The sequence below is a fragment of the Rana temporaria genome, chromosome 2 (genome assembly GCF_905171775.1).
Source record: "Rana temporaria chromosome 2, aRanTem1.1, whole genome shotgun sequence".
In the NCBI taxonomy this organism is placed as follows: Eukaryota; Metazoa; Chordata; class Amphibia; order Anura; family Ranidae; genus Rana; species Rana temporaria.
This window is the reverse complement of record NC_053490.1, coordinates 302344994-302367853: the sequence shown is the minus strand read 5'-3', so window position 1 is coordinate 302367853 and position 22860 is coordinate 302344994. Positions and strand designations below refer to the sequence as shown.

Below are 22860 nucleotides of genomic sequence, written 5' to 3'. Positions count from 1 at the left end.
AAATCCATGCTAGAACCTTTTGTGTTTATATTATTATTTTTCTTCCAGTTGTTTACTCTTTTACTCCATCAAAGCAACTTTAGTCTTCCTACGCCAGGCAACTGAAAAACCTTCCTTTTACTGGTTTACTGCAAAGCACTAGCACAGATTTCTAACTAGATGGTAAAAAACTGAGAAATGAAAGTGTGTATGTCATTTAAAGTAATGATAAAAATCTGTACTGCACCAGTTCAGTAAAGGTCTGCTTTGCCTTTTCTTCTGCATCTTCTTAAGCCTCTGTGAAAGCAGCATGTATCATTAACTAACCTCCTCACGCTTGCAGGGCTGCCCAGTTTGCTAACACGCCACTTTGCTGAATTTGTAATGGCTAAAATCCCCTTCTGCATTTTTACATTATGGAATGAACATTTTTTTTTTAAACTGCAGTCTTCAGCATATAGCATGTGTATTTAGGTATAATGACATCCAGCCTAGTTTACAGTACAATCTGTTTGCATGAATGTGCATGAAAAATAGGACTTATACAAGTGTACTCAGGTATGTAAATCTCTGTTGAATTTGCTGCGGTCTTATACTATAGGTACATTACACATTATTTATAGGAACATATATTTTTGCATGCATAAAGTATATTTTGGCATTTTCATTGTTTGAAATGATCATTACAGCATTTTAGTGTCACCTCCTTCATTAGTTAAAAGTTGTCTGTTTATTCGAAATAATAAATTGCTTAGTTTCACTATATTTTCCTTTAAAGTGGATCAGCCATTTTTCTTCTCTTAATTCGAGAAATCCTTCGCAAAAAATGAAAATGTAACAAGAATAAATAGCAACAAGCACACCAACAGATATAAATTGGTCACAACAGCTAATACACAAAGATGCTGCACATATACAATATAGTGCCAATTATAAAGAACAAAGAAAACAAGTGAATTCAATTATATCAATAAATAAAGTCCAGTGACAGTGAAAAAAGTCCAATAAAGTGCCAAATGTGAATGGTGTGAAATCTTCAGAAAATTTCCAAATATTCATATACCAATGTGTACCTCCACCAAACACTAATGCCGCGTACACACCATCACTTTATGTGATGAAAAAAAATGACGTTTTTAAAAACGTCACTTTAATTGACTGTGTGTGGGGGAAAACGTCGTTTTATGTCTTGTAAAAAACGACCAAAAAAAATTGAAGCATGCTTCAATTTTATGTGTCGTTTTTCAAAAGTGCACTTTTTACTTCACAGAAATTGACCGTGTGTAGCAAAAAACGTCGTTTTCTAAGACGTTTTTTCATCCGCGCATGCCCAGAAGCTACTTATGAAGCAAGCTTCAATGGTAAAACGTGGTGGAACGTAACCTCGCTTTGCAAGATCATTGTGAGAAAACGATGGTGTGTAGGCAACTTCGTCTTTGAAAATTGAAGTTTCAAAAACGTCATTTTTTACTTCACAGAAAGTGTCATTTTTTTTCATCACATAAAGTGATGGTGTGTACGCGGCATAAGGGGTAGATCCACAAGAGGATTACGCCGGTGTATCTATTTATACGCCGGCGTAATTTTAAATTTCCTGCGTCGTATCTTTGTTTTATATCCACAAAACAAGATACAACGGCATCTGGGTTAGATCCGACAGGTGTTCGCCTTAGTACGCCGTCGGATCTTAAATGCAATTTTTCAGCGTCCGCTAGGTGGCGTTTCCGTGTCGAGTATGCAAATTAGCCATTTCCAACGATCCACGAACATACGAGCGGCCGTCGCATTTTTTTACGTCATTTCTTTGGCTTTTTCCGGCGTATAGTTAAAGCTGCTATATGGTGGCGTACTCAATGTTAAGTATGGCCGTCGTTCCCGCGTCTAATTTTAATTTTTTTGCGTCGTTTGCGTAAGTCGTTCGTGAATAGGAATGTGACGTCATTTACTTTCACGTCGAAACCAATACGTCCTTGCGGCATACTTTGTCTCAATGCACCCTGGGATATTTTAACGACGGCACATGCGCCGTTCAAAAAAACCATAGTTTACGTCGGGTCACGACGTATTTGCATAGAACACACCCCCATCACTCGCATTTGAAATTGCGCACCCTTACGCCGCAATAGATACACTACGCCGCCGTAACTTACCGCGCGGATTCTTTGAGAATTCACAAGAAGAAAAAGTAAGTTACAGCGGCGTACACACGATAATTTTTCGGGTTCTAAAAAATTAAGTTTTTTTTATGTCATTAAAAACGATCGTGTGTGGGCTTCAGAGCATTTTTCGGGTTCTAAAAAATGTCCAATTTTTTTTTTGAACATGCTCTATTTAACGTTTTTATCGTTGTCGTTTTTCAGGTTGTAAAAAATGGTTGCGTGTGGGCTTTAACGACGTGAAAAATCTGCGCATTCTCAGAAGCAAGTTATGAGACGGGAGCGCTCGTTCTGGTAAAACTACCATTCGTAATGGAGTAAGCACATTCATCACGCTGTAACAGACAGAAAAGCGCGAATCGTCTTTTACTAACACGAAATCCATTAAAGTAGCCCCAAGGGTGGCGCCATCCGCATGGAACTTCCCCTTTATAGTGCCGTTGTACGTGTTGTATGTCACCGCGCTTTTGCTAGAGCATTTTTTTTCACTCACGGTCGTGTGTAGGCAAGGCCGTTTTAATGATTTCGTTGAAAAAAACTTCGTTTTTTCTAGAGCCTGAAAAACTTCATTTTTTAGAACCCGAAAAATGATCGTGTGTACGCGGCATATGTCTGTGATGTCATCATATGCTGTGAACCTGGAAGCAGCCCGCCCCTCTATTGGGACCGGCTGCGATTCATGTATGTGCTGTTTTTGTTGCTTTTTAAACTAGGTTACTTGGTTTAAATAAATAAAAAGCACTTTTTATCAGTTTTACACTATTGTTTTTTCTTTTAATTATGATACACTGTTGAACCAGAGGTGATATATTAGTGATATAATTGAATTTACAGGATTTCTTTGTTATATATTATTTGCACTATATTGTATATGCACAGCACTTTTGTATATTGTTTTTCTTCTCTTACTGCCTTTTTTGCAGAGTATTTAGAGTAGTGTAATGAGTCAAAATATGGAGGAAAAATATGGGCACTCTGTACGCAATTAAAGCAGCTTTATGCATAATCTGGTCATCTTATTTCATGTCCATTCCTGGGTAATGATGTTTAATGTGGATGTAAACCCAATTCAATAAATTTGATCTGGGCACATATATCGGTAGTGTTTTCTTATCTCTCTCCAAAGCCCTAAGGCCGCGTACACACGGTCGATCCAAACCGAAGAGAATGGTCCGACGGGCCATTTCCATCGGTTCACCGCTGAAGTGGCCTGATGGTCTGAAGTGCGTACACTCCATCGTTCCAAAAACCGATCGGGTCAGAACGCGGTGACGTCAAACACACGACGTGCTGAATAAAACAAAGTTCAATGCTTCCAAGAATGTGTTGACTTGATTCTGAGCATGCGTGGGTTTTGAACCAATGCTTTCTGTACTAACCATCGGTTTGGACCTATCGGGCAGCGGGCCATCGTTTCGATTTTGAACCATGTTTTAAAAATTTGGACCGAAGGGCTATACACGGCTTGGACCGATGAAACTGAACCTCGTTCCATTCTCATCGGTTTTGTCCGATCGTGTGTACGCGGCCTAAGTCATCTGGCTTTCTCCTGCTCTGTTCTTCTGTTATCAGCATGATAACTTCTGACAAGTTCTCCAACAACTGTGATAAAACCAACCTGAATTTTGTGTCAGGGTGGGTGCTATAAATAGATTAGCAGAGAGCTGGTCTATTCACAGCACAGCCCTACAAATCTCTGCCTATGTAGAGAAGGAATGCCTTTCCTCCTATCAACTGTCTCCTAGTGTATGGCAAGAGTCCACACCCACAGGTGAATCAGAAAGAGACAATTCTAATAGGATGTGCACTTTCTTAACAGTACATAAAGCTGAAAACTGCAGATATACATGTAAAACTTATGTATGGAGATGTGTTTCATCGCTGTGTAATCTGAGGCTGTTCACTTTCACAATGCTGTAAAAAGTATTTGCCCTCTTTCTTTGCATATTTGTTACACTTAAATGACTCAGATAATCAAACACATTTTATTACACAAAGACAACCTGAGTAAATACAAAATGCAGTTTTTAAATGATGGTTTCACTTCTTAAGGCAAAAAAGCTGTCCAAACCTGCCTGGCTTTATGTAAAAAGGTTGCCCCCTAAATCGAATATCATATAATATAATATAATATTAATATAATCGAATTGCCCCCTAAATCTAATATTTGGTTGTGCCACCCTTGGCAGCAACAACTGCAATCAAGCGTTTGTAATAACTGGCAATGAGTCTTCCACATTGCTGTGGATTCTTTACAGAATTGTTTTAATTCTGCCACATTGGAGGGTTTTCCAGCATGAATGGTCTGTGTAAGATCATGATACAGCATTTCAATTGGATTTAAGTACAGGCTCTGACTAGGCCACTCCAAAACCTAAATGTTGCTTTGTTTGAACTATTTGGAGGTGGACTTGCTGTTGTGTTTCGGATCATTGTCCTGCTGCATAACCCAAGTGCACTTGAGCTTGAAGTCATAAACTGATGGCCGGATATTCTCCTTTAGGATTTTCTGGTAGAGCTCAGACTTCATAATTCCATCTATTATGGTAAGTTGTCCAGGTCCTGAAGCTACAAAACAGCCCACGTGCTACCACCACCATGTCTGACTGTTGGTATGATGTTCTTGTTATGAAATGCTGTTTTAGTTTTATGCCAGATGTAATGGGATGCACACCTTCCAAAAAAAAAGTTTTTTTGTCTCATTAGTCCACAAGATATTTGCTTAAAAGTCTTGGGGCTAATCAAGATGTTTTTTGGTAAATGTGAGAGGGGCCATTGAGTTCTTTTGTTCACCAGTGGCTTTGGCCTTGGAACTCTTCCATGGATGCCATTTTTGCCCAGTCTCTTTCTTATTGTTAAATCATGAACACTGATCTTACCTGAGGCAAGTGAGGCCTGCAGTTCTTCAGATGTTGTTCTGGGTTATTTTATGACCTCCAGGATGAGTCGTCATTGTCCTCTTGGAGTCATTTTGGTTGGCCGGCCACTTCTGGTAAGGTTCACCACTGTTCCAAGTTTTCTCAATTTGTGGATAATTGCTCTCACCATTGTTCGCTTTGGTCCCAAAGCCTTAGGCCCCGTACACACGACCGAACATGTCTGCTAAAACTGGTCCGCGGACCAGTTTCAGCAGACATGTTCGGTCGTTTGTACGGCCGACCGTACAAATGTCCGGCGGATCGGACAGGTTTCCAGCGGACAAATGTTTCTTAGCATGCTAAGAAACATGTCCACTGGAAGCCTGTCTGTCGGACATGTTCGGTCGTCTGTACGACTTACCGGACATGTCCGCTCGGCCGAAAGCCCTCGCATTGCGTCAAAGTGATTTGACGCATTGCGTGGAAGCATTAACCTTCCAGGGTCGCGCACGTCGCCGCGTCATCGTCGCGGCCACGTCGCGACCCGTCACCGCGTTTGTTTTCCGCTGGGATTTTGGTCTGATGGTGTGTATAGCCATCAGACCAAAATCTAGCAGCGGACATGTCCGATGAAAACTTTCCGCGGACCGGTTTCATCGGACAGATCCGCTGGTGTGTACGAGACCTTAGAAATGGCTTTGTAATCCTTTCCAGACTGATACATGTCAATGACTTTGTTTCTCATCTGTTCTTGAATGTCTTTATATCAAGACATGATGTGTTGCTTTTTGAGATATTTTAGTGTACTTCACTTTGTCAGACAGCTTCTATTTAAGTAATGTTTGCAGTGCCGGCCCAAGACATTGTGCTGCCTGGGACCAAGAATGAAATGCTGCCCCCCCCCCCCAGAAATAAAATTACGCCAACCAAAAGGCCCCCACATTCATTATTTTATATCATGATAACTAAAGAGGACCCGTCATACATGTATAAAGGAGTATAAAGAGGACCTGTCATTACTCTTTACATGTAAAGGAATATCAAGAGGACCTGTCATGGCTCTATAAATGTATATAGGACTATAAAGAGTACTTGACATGGCTCTATACATGTATAAAGGAGTATAACGAGGGCCTGTCATGGCTCTATAGATGTATAAAGAGGACCTGTCGAGACTCTTTAGATGTAAAGGAATATAAAGAGGACCTGCCATGGCTCTATAAATGTATATAGGAGTATAAAGAGGACCTGTCATGGCTCTATACATGTATAAAGGAGTATAACGAGGGCCTGTCATGGCTCTATAGATGTATAAAGAGGGCCTGTCATGGCTCTATACATGCATATAGGCGTATAAAAAGACCTGCCATGGCTCTATACATGTATCCAGGAGTATAAAGGGACCTGTGAATTGCCGGCGGCCACAATGTCTTTTGCGCAAACTAATCAATGTACGCTAATTGTGTTTTTTTTTTTTTTTTTATCAAAAATATGTAGAATACATATTGGCCTAAACTGAAGAAAATTGTTTATTTTTCTAAATTTTGGGGATATTTATTATAGCAAAAAGTAAAAAAATATATATATAAACAAACAAAAAATATGCTGCCCCCCTAAAAGTGCTGCCTGGTACCCATGGTACCACCCGGTCCCATCATAGGGCCGGCCCTGGATGTTTGATTCAACAGGTCTGGCAGTATTCAGGCCTGGGTGTGTCAAGTGAAATTTACCTCAGCTTTTAAAAAAATTCTGGTTAATTACAGTTCAATCATGTTTCAGCATGGGAGGGGGGAATTACTTTTGCACATAGGGCCAGGCAGGTTTGAACTGCTTTTTTTTCCTTAATAAATGAAATAATAATTTAAAAACTGCATCTTGGATTTACTCTGGTTATGTTTGTGTAATATTAAAATGTATTTGATGATCTGAATCATTTAAAGGGGAGTTCCACCCACAATTTCACTTTTTAAATATAAATACCCCTGTAATACACAAGCTTAATGTATTCTAGTAAAGTTAGTCTGTAAACTAAGGTCCGTTTTGTTAGGTTGTTACAGCATTTAGATTTATAATCTAGAAATAGACCGTGGCCATCTTAAGTGTGGGCATCATGAAGCCAGACTGTATGACTTCCTGGATTTCAGCTTTGCATATCTCGCACATGCTCAGTGCACAAGCAATGTAATAGGTTTCAGTCAGGTTTGCAAGGACTACTGGGAAACATGATGCCTATCCCAGAAACCCTTGCAAATAGCCTAGGCAAATAAGGAGGAGGAAGTAATGAAGGACTACAAAATAAAGGTATTTACAAGCAACAAATTAAATAAAAATTGTCCATTCTGAACACTATGAGATTAGAGCATGCAGCACAGACAAACATAAAAAAATGGGTGGAACTCCACTTTAAGTGTGAGAAATATGCAAAAAAATAAAAAATCAGGAAGGGGCAAATACTTTTTCACAGCACTGTATGTGAGGGTTTATAGACACTTTAATGGATGAATCTTTAAAAAAAAACTATTGCTAAATGGAAGAGCAGGATATTGTTTTAAAGGAAACTGGTTCTGAGAGGGGAAAGATGCCATTTGAGCTCTTCTTCTGAAAATGCTAATTGCTTGGCTGTTATTCTGACCCAGTACTGTAGTAGTTTCATTAATCTATGAGTAAATGACTGAACAAATATGGAGTGCAGAAGCTCTGAATAAGAGTGATTGTAATTTTTTTTTTAAACAAACAGGTTTGCTGTATACTTACCTGCTCTGTGCAATGGAATTGCACAAGGCTGCCCTAAACCTCTTCTACTTGGGTCGCCCACTGGCGCTCCTGGCTCCTCCTCTTCTCGTTGTGCCAACATACAAAAACTGCTTCCTATTGTGGCACACCTGTGGGTCACGATCCTAAACAACATTGCCTGCGTCCATAGACACTAACAGCGCGACTTAGCCCCTCCTCCTTCGTTACAGGATTTGACTGACAGCAGAAAGAGCCAATGGCACCGCTACAGATGGTCACAGTGCTGGATCGAGTGAGGGCTTATGTAAGGATGGGGGTGGGGGGCATATTTCTACCTAAACATTTTTTACCTTAATGCAAGGAATGTATTAAGGTAAATCATGTTTAGACTTTAGAACAGCTTCTCACAATCATACCTTTTTTTTTACTTTTTTATTATGCCATACCGAGGAATAAGGAGTGGCAACACACCAGTACAATTTTTTATTCCACATGGGCCCATAAAGCATATGCAATCCAGAAACAGTAAGGTGAAATTGATATTTAACACATTTTTATATACTATATCGCCTTTAACCACTTTACTACCGGCCCCCGTCAATTGAAGGCGGCACGATGGCTCTGTTGTTCTGAGAGGACGTCATATGACGTCCTCGTCTTGCAGAGCCACTAGGGGGCACGCGCTCCCGCCCCGTTACTGGGAACCCAATGCGCATGTCCGGTGTGTCCGCCGCAATATCACAGTCACGATAAAAATCACTGATCGCCGCCATTACTAGTAAAAAATAAATTAAAAATTAAAATGCTATAAATCTATCCCCTATTTTGTAGCCACTATAACTTGTGCGCAAACCAATCAATATACGCTTATTGCGATTTTTTTTACCAAAAATACGTATCGACCAAAACTGAGGGAAAAAAAACTATTTTTTTATATTATTTTGGGGCAATTTATTATAGCAAAAAGTAAAAAAAATATATATATTTTTGATTTGTCGCTCTTCTTTTGTTTATAGCGAAAAAAATAAAAACCGCAGAGGTGATCAAATACCACCAATAGAAAGCTCTATTTGTGGGGAAAAAAAATTCATTTGGGTAAAGTGTAGCATAACCGCGCAATTGTCATTCAAATTGTGACAGTGCTGAAAGCTGAAAAATGGCTTGGGCAGGAAGGGGGTGAAAGTGCCTGGTATTGAGGTGGTTAAAGGGTGAACTCAATAACATTTCTCTATTTTCATAATGACTAGAATAATCCAACAAAACTATTTATAGATAGATTTCACCAGTCTATCTTTTTACCATATGTTCACCGAAAATTTTGGCAAGAATTGAAAGTACATTAAACCTGATGTAATCCATTTACTATATATTAACCACTTAAGGACCGGACCAATATGCTGCTAAATGACCCAAGGGGTTTTTACAATTTCGGCACTGTGCCGATTTAACAGACAATTGCGCGGTCGTGCGACGTGGCTCCCAAACAAAATTGGCGTCCTTTTTTCCCCACAAATAGAGCTTTCTTTTGGTGGTATTTGATCACCTCTGCGGTTTTTATTTTTTGCGCTATAAACAAAAATAGAGTGACAATTTTGAAAAAAATGCAATATTTTTTACTTTTTGTTATAATAAATATCCCCCAAAAACATATATATATAAAAAAAAAAAATTCCTCAGTTTAGGCCGATACGTATTCTTCTACCTATTTTTGGTAAAAAAATCGCAATAAGCGTTTATCAATTGGTTTATAGGGGAAAGTTTTATCATTTTTTTTTTTACTACTAATGGCGGCGATCAGCGATTTTTTTCATGACTGCGACATTATGGCGGGGATCACTCGATCGATGCAGCCGCCACAGTGAAGAACAGGGAAGCCGTGTTTACATACGGCTCTCCCCGTTCTTCAGCAAATTAAGGGAATCCATTCCCCTCCCCCAGGCCCTAAGAACTAGTGTCCCCACTCGAAAAAACTCAGGGTGGGTCTTAAACAGAAAGGGGTGTGGCCTTGACAGGAAGGGGTGGGTCATATTTAAATTAGGGGGTGCATGAGTTTAGTCAGGCCTAGGGCAGCACAAAACCTAAATACACCACTGCCTGTATGTCAGTATTTAAACACTAACTTCCAGGTCTGAAGTTAGAGCACCCTGCTCTAAAGGCTATTGAGGAATGGGGGTGTCAGAGCTCCATCTTCACAACTGGAAACTGTCATTTGCGCATGCCGGGTTTAAGATCTCTTGGGTTGCTAATGAAAATAATGGCAAAACATTTAGCTGCTTTTTACCTATTTACAGTATGTCAGCTTAAATTATAGACATTCGATCAGTTTATTTTTTGGCTAGATATGGCATCATTATTCTGAAACTTGGAATATGCCTTTTCCATTTCCTATCTGCATTCTCAGAAAGGACTTAAGCACACTATACAATCTAATTGCAAAATCTCTGTCCCGTCACCTTGAGATTTACCAAAACTTTGTAATTTGTAGACAAACCTATCTAATCCATTTATCTGTATCAAATCAGGCAGGCCCCTGCACTGCATAGTTTATGGGGGATCTAAAGGAGATTGTATAGTGTATGATCAGCTGTAGAACAAAATTAATCTTTGTACAGGGCAAGATGTGTTCTCAAAATTCTTTTTTCCTAATATGATTTTATATATATGTGGCTAGAAACTTGAAAACAGCTTTCATCCTCATATCTCACACATCTCCAGCCCACATGTTCATTACTTTCATAAAATTTTTCAAGCTTTTTGAAAAATGTACATGTCTTTAAGCTAAGTCTAAATAAACAGTAAGTTTTCTGCTCACCTATGCATACCCCATGGATGGTGTTCTTTCCAAACAAGCTCCACTGTTTTCACTATTAAAAAAAAAAATTACACATCAAACATTTGGTGCTGTATACATTTGCTTTGAACAATGGCCTGTAGGTAAATTATGTCAACATAGTTATATAGTTAGTCTGGTTTAAAAAAGACACTAGTCCATCTAGTTCAACCAATAGAAGGAAACAATAAATATACAATTCTATATATATTGATCCAGAGGAAGGCAAAAAAAAAAAAAAACTGAAGCATGATCCGATTTGCTTCAGCAGAAGAAAATAAATCCTTCCTGGTCCCCCAAGAGGCAATTGGATATTCCCTTGATGCACTTTGCCTATAAATATTAGTATCCAGTTATATTTTGTGTATCTAGGAAAGAATCTAGGCCTTTCTTAACCTCCCTGGCGGTATGATTCTGTCTGGAATTACGTACCAAAAGCCGTACAATTATTTTGCAAGGAAATTTGGCGTTTTATACTGTAGGCCTGTAATTTTTAGGAATAACTCACTTAAATGTGACCAAACAAGAGTCTTGTAGGCATCCCGGGTATGATTTTTTTTTAAAAACAAAAATTATAAATTATAATATAATAAATAATTATAAATAATTATAACAAATAATAATATAATTCTAATAAAAATTATTCAATAATGTAATCAACTCAAAATCACTGAAATTTGCTCAGTTGCAGAAATGTCGCTGTCATTATTTTTATTTTTTTATGACGTATTTCCCCACAAATCGCTATCGCACAATTCTGCAAGTGATTATAATTTATTATCGCTGTTTTCTAGCTGATCTAAAACCATTTTTGACATAAAGGGACACTTTTGGACATTCTACAGTTTGCAGGCAGAAAGAACAGTTTTTATTATATAAAAGTACATGTAGGGCACTGGGCAGACCACTAGGGACAAGGGGGGTGTGTATTTTTTACATACAGTGCTGTAATCTATAAGATTACAGTATACTGTATGTAATGTGTTTGTTTACTTTTTTGAATTTGGCGCCGTTCTCTGCCCCCGTGCGTCGTAACGTCGCAGGGAACGGAGATCGGTGGCACACGGGGAGACTGTGAATCGAGCGAGGAGGCATCGCAGGATCCAGGGACAATAATTCCCTGTCTGTGGATGCTGCGAGCAGGTAAGCCACGCCGCTGCACACTCTGCACATCCACCCCGAGCGTGACTCGGGGATACCGTTCTTAGCATAAATAATCCACCCCGAGTCACGCTCGGGTTTACCGCTAAGATGGTTAAAACAAACTACTGAGCTGGACAGAACCACCACTCGAGGGAGTCTATTCCCCACTTACTGTGAAGAAGCCTTTGCGTATTTGGAGGTGAAACCTCTTTTCCTCCAGATGTAAAGAGTACCCCCCTTGCCCTTTATGATGACCTTAAAGTGAATAACTTGACACCAACTTCACTATATGGAGCATTTATGTATTTATACATGTCGATCATATCCCCCCAAAATCCCCTCTTCTCAAGACAGAGTAAATTCAGTTTAGCTAATTGTTCCTCATAGCTGAGCTTCTCCATGCCTGTTATCTTTGGTTGCCCTTCTCTGAAACCTTCTCTACTTCCCCGATATCCTTTTTATGAACTGGTGCTCAAAACTGAACTGCGTCTTTCAGATGAGGTCTTTCTTTTTTTTTTTTTTTTTTTCATTAACACTTCAGACTCCAACCACATAGAGTATGCGTTTGTACGCTCATGTTCTGTTTGCCAGCCCTTAGCGTCTCTAATTTTGGTTTCGCATCATTAGTGTGTCTCTTTTTTTTTTTTTTTTATTTACTTTACTTACTCTTTTTTTATTTATTTTTTCCAATATGAAATTTAGAATTTACATTTTTGTCCCCTTAACCTCCCCTCCCCCATCCCTACTCCCTCCCCCCCTTCCCTTCTCCCTCCCCCTTTCCCTTCTCCCTCCCCTCTCCCCTCCCTTCCTCCCCCTATCTCACCTTAAATAATCTCTGCTGCCACCTAAGTTTCCCCTTTTTTTTTTTTTTTTGAGGTATTATCTTAGCTCTCCTCCCTTAGTTTTTCAACATAGCTCCAAGATTTCTTAAAAGTCCTCCAATTTTCCCATTTCTTATCTTGTGCTATGTTATTGCCTTCCAATCCCTCTCTCAGTTCTTCCATTCTTTAGGTCTCTTCCACCGAGTCAATCCATTCCCAGATGGAGGGACAGTCCGCTTCCTGCCATTTTCTTGGTATTAGCCTCTTGGCTGCGTTAAGTAGGTGTGGCTCTAAGGTTTTTCTATATTTTTTAATTCCTTCCTCTCCCCCATGGAACAGTACCACCCAGGGGTCCAACTTAATTTTCCCCTTTGTGATTTCTTCTATGCACCCCAGGATTTTTTTCCAGTATTCCACAACTTTGGGGCACTTCCACCATAGGTGGGCCATGTTTCCCGGGAGACCACATCCCCTCCAACAGTCTCCTGTTTGCCCCTCCTTAAATTTGGATAGTTTGTCTGGGGTCATATACCACCCAGTGATGCATTTATAACTCATCTCCGCGGTGCGGCTATCTACCGCCGAGGAGTGTACCAGAGTCAGCATTTTATCTATTGTGACCCTATCTCTTTGTGACCCGAGTTCCCTCTCCCATTTTTCAATGAATGGAGGAGTCATTCGCCTGTCCACTTTCAACAAGATCTTATATAGTTTTGATATAGATCCCTTGACCTTCTCCGTTGTACATAATTTTTCCAGTTCGGTCAATTATTCCCCTGACCTCAATGGATGCGTCAGAGTATGAATAAAGTTGTCTAGCTGCTGATACCTCCCCTCGTTAATTTCTATAAGGTTTTTTCTCTCTTTTAATTCTTGTAGTGATATTAGGTGCCCATCTTTAATTACATCTCTTAATTGCATAGTGTCCTTTTTTATCCAATTACCTCCAATATGTGTTTTACCTGGTGCAAAGTAATCATTGTTTTTTAATGCTAATAAGGGTGAGTTATATTCCTTTTCCATTTTTTTATATATTGTGTCCCAAATTTTTAGTGCGTTTTTTGTTATCTCGTGTGTATTCTTATCAAGTGCCCTAAATTGAGGCGGGTTCCATATGATCTTATCCAACCTTGTTTTTGACAGTTCATTTTCAATATTGACCCACCTTTTTTCTTTGCTGGCTCTGGCCCACTCCACCACCCTCGCCATCATCACTGCGTCGTAATATGTTTTAATATCCGGTACCGCTAGTCCCCCTTTATTTTTGGGTTGTCTTAGGGTCTGAAGGGAAATTCTATGTTTCCTGTCTTTCCAAATAAAATTCATAATCTGTTTCTTTAGAGCTGAGAAAAGTATTCCAGGCAAACTTATAGGTATCATCTGAAACCTGTAGGTAATCTTTGGAAGTAAAACCATTTTACAATAGTTAATTCGCCCTATCCAAGATAATGGTCTATTTTTCACCTTCCCTATTTCTTTCCTAATTTCATTTAACAAGGGGATAAAATTTATCGCATACATTTTTTTAGTTGATTTTGCTAAATAAATACCCAGATACTTAAGTTCTTTTACCCATGAGAATCGGTGCTTCGTTCTAAGATCCTTCTCTTCTCGCCTGTTTATATTAATGTTCAGGATTTCAGTTTTGGCTTCATTGATTTTAAAGTTTGATATTTCTCCGTACTGCGTACATAAGTCTAGTAACTTTGGGATTGAGGTTTTGGGGTTTGTCAGATAGAAGAGGACGTCGTCTGCAAACGCAGAAAGTTTGTGTTCGTCCTCTCCTATTTGAACTCCTACGATATCGGGGCAATTACGCACCCTGGCCAACAGAGGTTCTAAGGAGAGCACGAACAGGAGTGGAGATAGGGGGCACCCCTGCCTTGTTCCATTTTTCATTGTCAGTGCTTGGGAGAGACTACCATTTATTTTTATTTTTGCCCTAGGCTCCTGATACAGCGTCGCTATCCATCCCCTCATCCTTTGACCGAATCCCATTTCCACCAGTGTGCGTAACATGAGTCCCCAGTCTACCCTGTCAAATGCCTTTTCTGCATCTATAGACAGGAGTAGACCTGGGGACCCAGTCGCTTTCATTTTCTGAATAAACAGTAATGCTCTCACTCCATTATCCCTCCCCTCTCTTCCTTGGATGAATCCCGTCTGATCTGGGTGCACCAGGTTTGTCATTTCCCGTTTGATTCTCTCGGCCAGGATCTTTGCGAACAATTTTATATCGTTGTTCAACAAAGATATCGGTCGGTACCCTGCGCAGTCCCTCCTGTCCTTAACCTCCCTGGCGGTATGATTCTGTCTGGAATTACGTACCAAAGCATTTTACAGGGGGAAAATTATATCTCTCTCTCTCTCTGCAGTCCATGCCTCCCTTAATACAAGAAAGGATTTTGCTCGCTTTGGAAACTGCAGCTTGGCATTGCATGCCATTATTAAGCTTATGATCTACCAGGACACCTAGATCATTCTCCACCATGAAATCTCCCTAGTATGTATTAGGGAAAAGCTTTATGTTCGAGTCAAACATGAGTTCGACTCAAATATTGGCTGTTCGCCCGTTCGGCGAACAGCGAACAATTTGGGGTGTTTGCGGCAAATTCGAAAAGCCGCGGAACACCCTTTAAAAGTCTATGGGAGAAATCTAAAGTGCTAATTTTAAAGGTTAATATGCAAAGATTGTCATAAAAAGTGTCTGGGTCCTGTGATTTTAATAATGCTTAACGTGAAACAAAAAAAGTAAAATATTCCTTTACATTTCGTACCTGGGGGGTGTGTATAGTATGCCTGTAAAGTAGCGCATGTTTCCCGTGTTTAGAACTTTCCCAGAACAAAATGTAATTTCTTAAGGAAAAAGGTAATTTAAAACTACTCGCGGCTATTCATTAATTGTCGGGTCCCGGCAATACAGATCAAAGTAATTTAAAAAAACATCAGGGGTCCCCCCCCAATCCATTACCAGGCACTTTGGGTCTGGTATGAATATTAAGGGGAACTCTGAGCCCCAAAAAAAACAGCGAGGGGGTCCCCCAAATTCCATATCAGGCCCTTCAGGTCTAGTATGGATATTAAGGGGAACCCCGCACCAAAATTTAATGAAAAATGGCATAGGGTCCCCCCAAAAATCCATACCAGACCCTTTTCCGAGCACGCAAGGCCTCATCCCCACAATCCTTGCCAGGTGGTTGTGCGGGTCTGCGGGCGGGGAGCTTATTGGAATCTGAAAGCCCCCTTTAACAAAGGGGACCCCCAGATTCCGGCCCTCCTATGTGAATTGGTAACGGGGTACATAGTACCCCTACCATTTCACAAAGAAAGTGTAAAAAAATTGTAAAAAAACACACAGGCACAGTTGGGATAAGTCATTTATTAAAAATAATTTTTTTTTTAAAATTCCAGCGATGTAATCCTATGTCCTGCAGTGATCCAACGTCCAATGTGTTTTTTGCATTGATACATGTCCCCTGGGTCAGTACCCGGGTCAGTACCCGGGTGCCCAAACACTTTTATGACAATAACTTGCATATTAACCTTTAATATTAGCACTTTTGATTTTTCATGTTCGTGTCCCATAGACTTTAACAGTGTTTTTTGCCTGTTCGCATGTTCTGGTGCGAACCGAACCGCAGGGTGTTCGGCTTATCCCTAGTATGTAATGCATGCATGTTTCTATCCCTCCCAAGTGCATAACTTTACATTTATCAACCTTAAACCTCTTTTGACACATAGTTGCCTAAGGTCAGCTTGTAAGTTGGAGACATCATGTAATCATGTTATTCCACTGCAGAGTTTGGTGTCACTCGCAAAGACAAAGATGGTACATTTGATCCCAGAGCCTATATCATTTATAAATATATTAAAAAGGGTCTTAAAACTGAACCTTTTGGTACACCACTAATAACCTTAGACCATGGGTGCTCAACCTGTGGCTCTCCAGCTGTTTCAGAACTACAATTCCCATGAGGCATTGCAAGCTACTGACTGTTACAAGCATGACTCCCAAAGGCAGAGGCATGATGGGACTTGAAGTTCTGCAACAGCTGGAGAGCCACAGGTTGAGCACCCATGCCTTAGACCATTCACTGTATGAATCATTAACCACTACTTTCTGAATTCGGTCTTTTCACCAGTTTTCTATCCATTTGCAAACTGATTTTTCAAAGCCTGTAGACTTTACCATGTGTGGGGAACTGTGTAAAACGATTTTGCAAAATCTAAGTATAGCACGTCCACAGCCACCCCTCTGTCCGAGTTTTTAGTTTTTACTTACCTGCTCATGAAAAGAAGTTAGATTTGTCTGACAACTTCTTTCTTTCATGAATTTTTTACAGCAAGAACTCATCTATGTGGTCTTTTATTAAACTCTCCAGTATCTTACCGCCTATAGATGTTAAACTATTGTTACTTTGTAAAGACTTTTATCCCTTTTCAAATATAGGCATCACATTGGCCTTAGGTCAATCTAGTGGTACTATGCCAGTCATTAAAGAGTTTAATTTAGAAACAATGGCTTTGAAATGACAGAGCTCAATTCTTTTAAAATCCGTGGTTGTATGCCATCTGGTCCAGGAGCTTTATCCACCTTTATTCTGTCTTAATAAATTGGACCATGTCAATTTTGAGCCATAGTTCATTTGTGTCAATATCATCCCCATTATGGACATGAGCTCCTCCATGCTCCTTTGTATACACAGAGCTGAAGAAGGTATTAAATAAATTTGCCTTCTTTTTTTCCCCATCACCCACTCTAGATTATTTTGTAAAGGGCCTACATGCTCAGACAATCTTTTTATAATTAATTAATAATTTTTTCGGGGTTTGTGCTGCTGTCTTTTTCAATCTGACGTTTGTTTAGAATTTTTGCACATAACTGCACTCAGAGATTCCTAATGGATAAAAAAACAAAATAAACATGTCATACATAAGCCTCTGCTCCTCCCCTCTGCTAGGGAAACTCGTGTAGAATCTCTCCCAAGTCAAGCCCCACCCCCGCTCTCACTGGCAGTGATTGACAGTGGCTGGAGCCAATGGCTCCGTGGTATTACCATACGTCTGGAAGCCCGCACGGGTGGTTTCTTGTTGTCTCCTGTTAATTATTTTTCTTTGGCTGGCTGGCTTCTATTATCTTGGCTGCATTTCAGCCTTTGTGGGGAATTCTCTGTAGGAAAGGCACTCAAATTAATTACACTGCCTCCCTGCTTCTCTTTTGGTATATATATTTTTTTAATTTGACTGCATATTTACTTAATGGCTTCCACTCAATGTTTACCCCTCCATGTTTCTTGATTCTTACAATATACCTGCTGTGGTTCGCAGCACATTTTAGACTATATAGGGTGGATGCATTTGTAACTATCACAGTGTTTTCTGTCTTTTGCAAGCTATTAGCTTTCAAAATATCTGAACAGTGGATCCTGAATAAGCCTTCACTCTGGGCAAAACGTGTTGATCCAGATTCAGACACCTCTTAGGATTTATCCCTATTTGGAACTCTTGTACTGTATGTTAAAGTGGAATATACAATATGTTCTTCAGGGAATGTCTACCTCTATTGCTTTTATTTGAATTTTTTTTACAATGTATTGATTTTATATAGACCATTTGTGAGTAATTACTTTTATCTGGGCACATAAAAAAATCCCCATCTCCCATGAACCCCATTTAGTTTTAGGAGATTTATGGGAAAGATTTCTCTTCCCACGTTGTACCCAATATGTTCCTGTTGATGATCATCCATTTACATTCGTTTTTCATAGAGATGCATCGATGTCTATTTTTCATCTGTTCTTGTGCACACTTAAAGTGACACTAAACGATATCCTTGTTCTCCAAATAACTCATACACATCTACTACTTAATAGTCCTATAATCAATTTTTCATGAATGTGTTTCTTACTGTGGTTTTCTGCCTCATTGTAATGTACTCTGTGAGTTTTCTTTCCCCATCATGTCTGTTTTCTTGGAATACGAAGTGTATGTTAGTTGCAGCCATGTGCAATGCTCTATGCAAATTAGAATTCTCATAGTTTCTTACTGTGTTTTTCTGCCTCATTGTAATGTACTCTGTGAGTTTTCTTTCCCCATCATGTCTGTTTTCTTGGAATACGAAGTGTATGTTAGTTGCAGCCATGTGCAATGCTCTATGCAAATTAGAATTCTCATAGTTCTCATAGTTCATAGACTATCTTTGGAGCAAGCAATAGAGGGTGACTATGTTCATACATGCAGTGGGACCATGGAGAATGAATGTAGCCAATCTCTAACAAGAAGTGGGATTACAGCCTGGAGGAGGCCAGGAGCAATAGAAGATACTTTTTTTTTAGATAAGAATACATACATAAATAGAATGTATTTATTAAACCAGAGTTTAATGTCACTTTAAAGGTGAAAGCAGTATTCAGATGACTGTGGTAGTGTGTATGGCATTACTGCTCAAATACAGTATTATTTGCATGCTTTTGTTTTTAGGAGTTTACATATTGTGATCTTCAGTGACAGTAGCTAGTATTAAACAACTTAGAGATTTAGTGAAAGAATATACAATAATAATCCTGATATATCCTTTCAGCTATTGCTCTTCTTATAGTGTTCATTGTACCGGTTTCTTTATTCCATCATCTATGTTACATATTTCAATATTATTGTGTGTGCAAAAATATGATTACATTATTACCTGAAGCAACTTTCATACTCATAAAAACATACTTGCCGAACCCAAGTTTTTTGAAATTATGAAACAATCATTTCAGATATTATCTCGAGAGTTTAAAGCAATAACTAATAACAAGATCAAAAAAATTATTTTCAACAGATCAGATTACAGGTATTCTTACAATTAACTCTCAACTAAAAAAGTGAGATGATTCTAGTGACGCTAAATACATATGGCTTTAAGTTTTTTTTTTTTATTGATGTTAAGATTTCCACAATATTCATTATAAAATATTTTACAGCAACATTAAATTAATGAATTCATGTGGCAATCAAAATCTGTGGTGAAACATGAGATTTTGTGGTGATTCCAGTCTTTTTTACTCTCCAGATTAAGGGTGAGATAAACCACCAATCAGGAGCTACATGTGGATCCGTGTTCAGTGAAGTGGAATCTCATGCCGTAGAAGCCTTGGATCTCCCTGGCTGTTTTCGAATGCGCAGTCACAGCTACCTCCGAGCCATCCAAGCTGGTTGCTCACAGGATGATGATTGCATATCTGTCTTCTCCATGTCTGGCCCATCAGGACAAACTCTTGCCAGCAGCATCCTTAAGCCCAACACTTGTAAGTTTCCTTTGCATGCACCAATTGATGATGGTTATGACAATGTAAACCTGTAGTGCCATTTTGCTGTTGCCTACATGCCACAGTCTACGTGTGTGTCATTGTTATGTTCCACTACAAATTGTTCAAGTGTTCAGTTTTCATTCCTTATCTGCGTTTTTTGACCTAGTTATAATAAACTCAAACTCTTTATTCTCTTTTATATGGACTGTAGGTTTCATTAGTTAAAGCGGTAGTTCACCCACAATCCCATGATTTTACCATCAAGACAGGCATTGTAGCGCGAGCTACAGTATGCCTGTCCCGATTTTTTTAACCCCGTACTCACCTTGTAGTCGTCCATCGTAGATTTCGGCTCCCGCGGGGAATGGGCGTGCCTATGGAGAGGGAGGATGATTGACGGCCGGCCCTGGCACGTCACTCTCCCCGAAGACAGCCGGAGTAGGTCTCGGCTCTTCACGGCGCCTGCGCACAGGCTATGCGCACGCGTCGTGAAGACCAAGCCTATTTCGGCTATTCCTGGAGAAGCGTGACGCGCCAGAGCCGGCCGTCAATCATCCTCCGTCTCCAGAGGCACGCCCATTCCCCGGTATCTTCGATGGACGACTACAAGGTGAGTATGGGGGGAAAAAATTCGGGACAGGCATACTGTAGCTCGCGCTACAATGCCTGATTTTAAGGGGTTCACCCGTCGATAGGGTGAACCCCCGCTTTAATATATAAAGTAAAGCCTGGTTTACACCTATGCTGTTTGTATATTGCAGGTACATTTAGCATTTTTTAATACACGCTTTTGATCCATTGAAGTCTATAAAACAAAAAACAGAAACAAGTCACTGGCCTATTCCATAAAATGCACAGATGTTGACTACGTCCATAGGAAACCCCTTTTAAAAGAACTGTAGTGTGTTCCTGCAAAACTGAAAACACACTAATGCTTAGGTATGAACCAGGCCTTACTGTGCTAGCATCTGAGAAACCTAAAAGGAAAGTGGCAATGTTGCCTATAGCAACTAATCAAGCCACTAATGTTACAGCTCTGATGCGTTGTTATGGGCAAGTAAATAATTTTCATTGAAATCATACTAGCCATCATTCTTGTATAGCCCACGTTTGTTAAATTCTGTGTTTGATTTGTATGCCTCTGTTCTTTTTTTCACTCTCATCTGTATATCTAGGCAATGGATTGCTGTTTTTCTATCACATAACTGTAATATAATAACATAACCAAACACCCACCACACCAGTTGATGTATTTATAATCTAGATCATCATGCTGGTTTCATTCACCTGTAATGTCAAACGATAATTGTGAACTTGTATACCTGTCATAGCAGATAAGAGATACAGTAACTAGTCAAAGTGGATTATTTTTAAAAGGTCATCAGCTGCCTTTCATGAGTGTTAGTTTGTACTGTGTATCAGGGAAAGTGCTACTTGTCACTCTAGCAGAATGGATGGACTCGCTATGGCTGCCTGTTAGCCAGAGATCTGTGTTCTGGTTTTCTCTTTGATCTTGCTTCTTTGTTTTTGTCTTGTCTTGCAAAAACCATAGTGCCACTGATAAAAGTAGAGTCTATATTACCTTGGGGGGAGAATGAAAACAAAACAGTAAAGTGTATGTCTGGGCAAAGTAAAAAACACATTTAGTACACCTCTGTAATACATGCACATTTCCACATGTTTCATCCCTTCTAAGGCCCCGTACACACGACCAGTTTCCTCGGCAGAATTCAGCTTCCGACCGAGTTTCTGGCTGAATTCTGCCGAGGAAACTGGCCGTGTGTACACTTTCGGCCGAGGAAGCCGACGAGGACCTCGGCGAGGAAATAGAGAACATGTTCTCTATTTCCTCGTTGTTCTATGGGAGCTCTCCTCCCGCCGAGGTCCTCGGCGGCTTCAGGGCTGAACTGGCCGAGGAACTCGACGTGTTTGGCACGTCGAGTTCCTCGGCCGTGTGTACGAGGCCTTAGACCTTGCAAGAACAGAAAATACTTGTTGGTTTGTCAGAAATGCAACAAGCCTTTAATTTCCTATTGAATGCTGACAACACGCAGTATTTTGGGGGACATAGTGGTGTCAACACTGCCCAGTTGTCTTTTGCTAAATTCTTAAATCACCCCCCAATCCTTTTCTGTACAGCATAAATATGAATTATTGTATAACTGGAGGGCTCCTTGAGATACACAGGAAGTGTGCACAAGACGCAGGAAAGTTCTGAATTTCTGACAAAATCAACAGGTATTTTTCCACTTATAAAACAGATATACACAGAAGGATTTCAACATTTCCTCCCTACTGTCTCTTCATCCCATCCCCATCTAACTGATTCTACAAGGTGTTTATTATGTCCTTACTGACTGTGAAGTCAGTTTTACTCTCCTGAGTCCTCCCTCGCTAACACAGTTTCTGTCTGTGGGGACTGCTAGCTCAGTGCTGCAAATTAACCCTCCCCCTTCACTTCTCTTGGCCTGATGTCAGATCATGTGACTGGACCCTAATGTAAGTAAAAACAAGGATTAGTAGATTTTTTTTCTGTTAATCCCAATGATCAGATTGAAGGGTAATGCGAGAGGGTGAATCTCAGATTCATGTGGCCCTCGCACCTCTCCTGCAGCAGCAGGAGAGTTCCAGACCTCCTCTGGTCCTATTCCCGACCCTTACTTTCTGCTTTCAAGCAATGCATCCAGCTTCTTCCCAGCAGCAGCATAAGGAAAGGGACGTGCACTGTAATATGAGGGAGAGTGGGGGACTCAACTTCTGATGGTGGGGTGGCTCTTAACATCTAATGTAAATGGGGATGCGCTGGACCTCTAATCTTACAGATACAACCGGCCCTTTTGAGGGCGATCATAATGCTGATGCGGCCCACAATGAAATTGAGTTTGACACCTCTGATCTACAGTATATGGCACATACACAGATAAACCTGGAAGTCTTCAAAGCTACAGTTAATCGTACAGTATGTGTATTTTGGCAGCTGGGACAGCTTCAATGTTCATGTAGATAAAAAGCAGTAATATGCAAATTTTGCTTATTTTTCCACACTCT

The 22860-nt window shown here is 40.0% G+C and overlaps 1 protein-coding gene across 7 annotated transcripts in view; it reads left to right on the top strand.

Annotated features, from left to right (window-relative positions):
* The window catches only part of DLGAP3 (DLG associated protein 3), a 626246-nt gene that overhangs the window by 402403 nt on the left and 200983 nt on the right, over positions 1 to 22860 (top strand). For all 7 annotated transcript variants that reach the window (XM_040337299.1, XM_040337293.1, XM_040337294.1 and 4 more), the window contains one exon: positions 19575 to 19809. In XM_040337299.1, coding sequence (XP_040193233.1) covers positions 19575 to 19809 — 235 coding nt within the window. The remainder of the gene's footprint in view (positions 1 to 19574; positions 19810 to 22860) is intronic.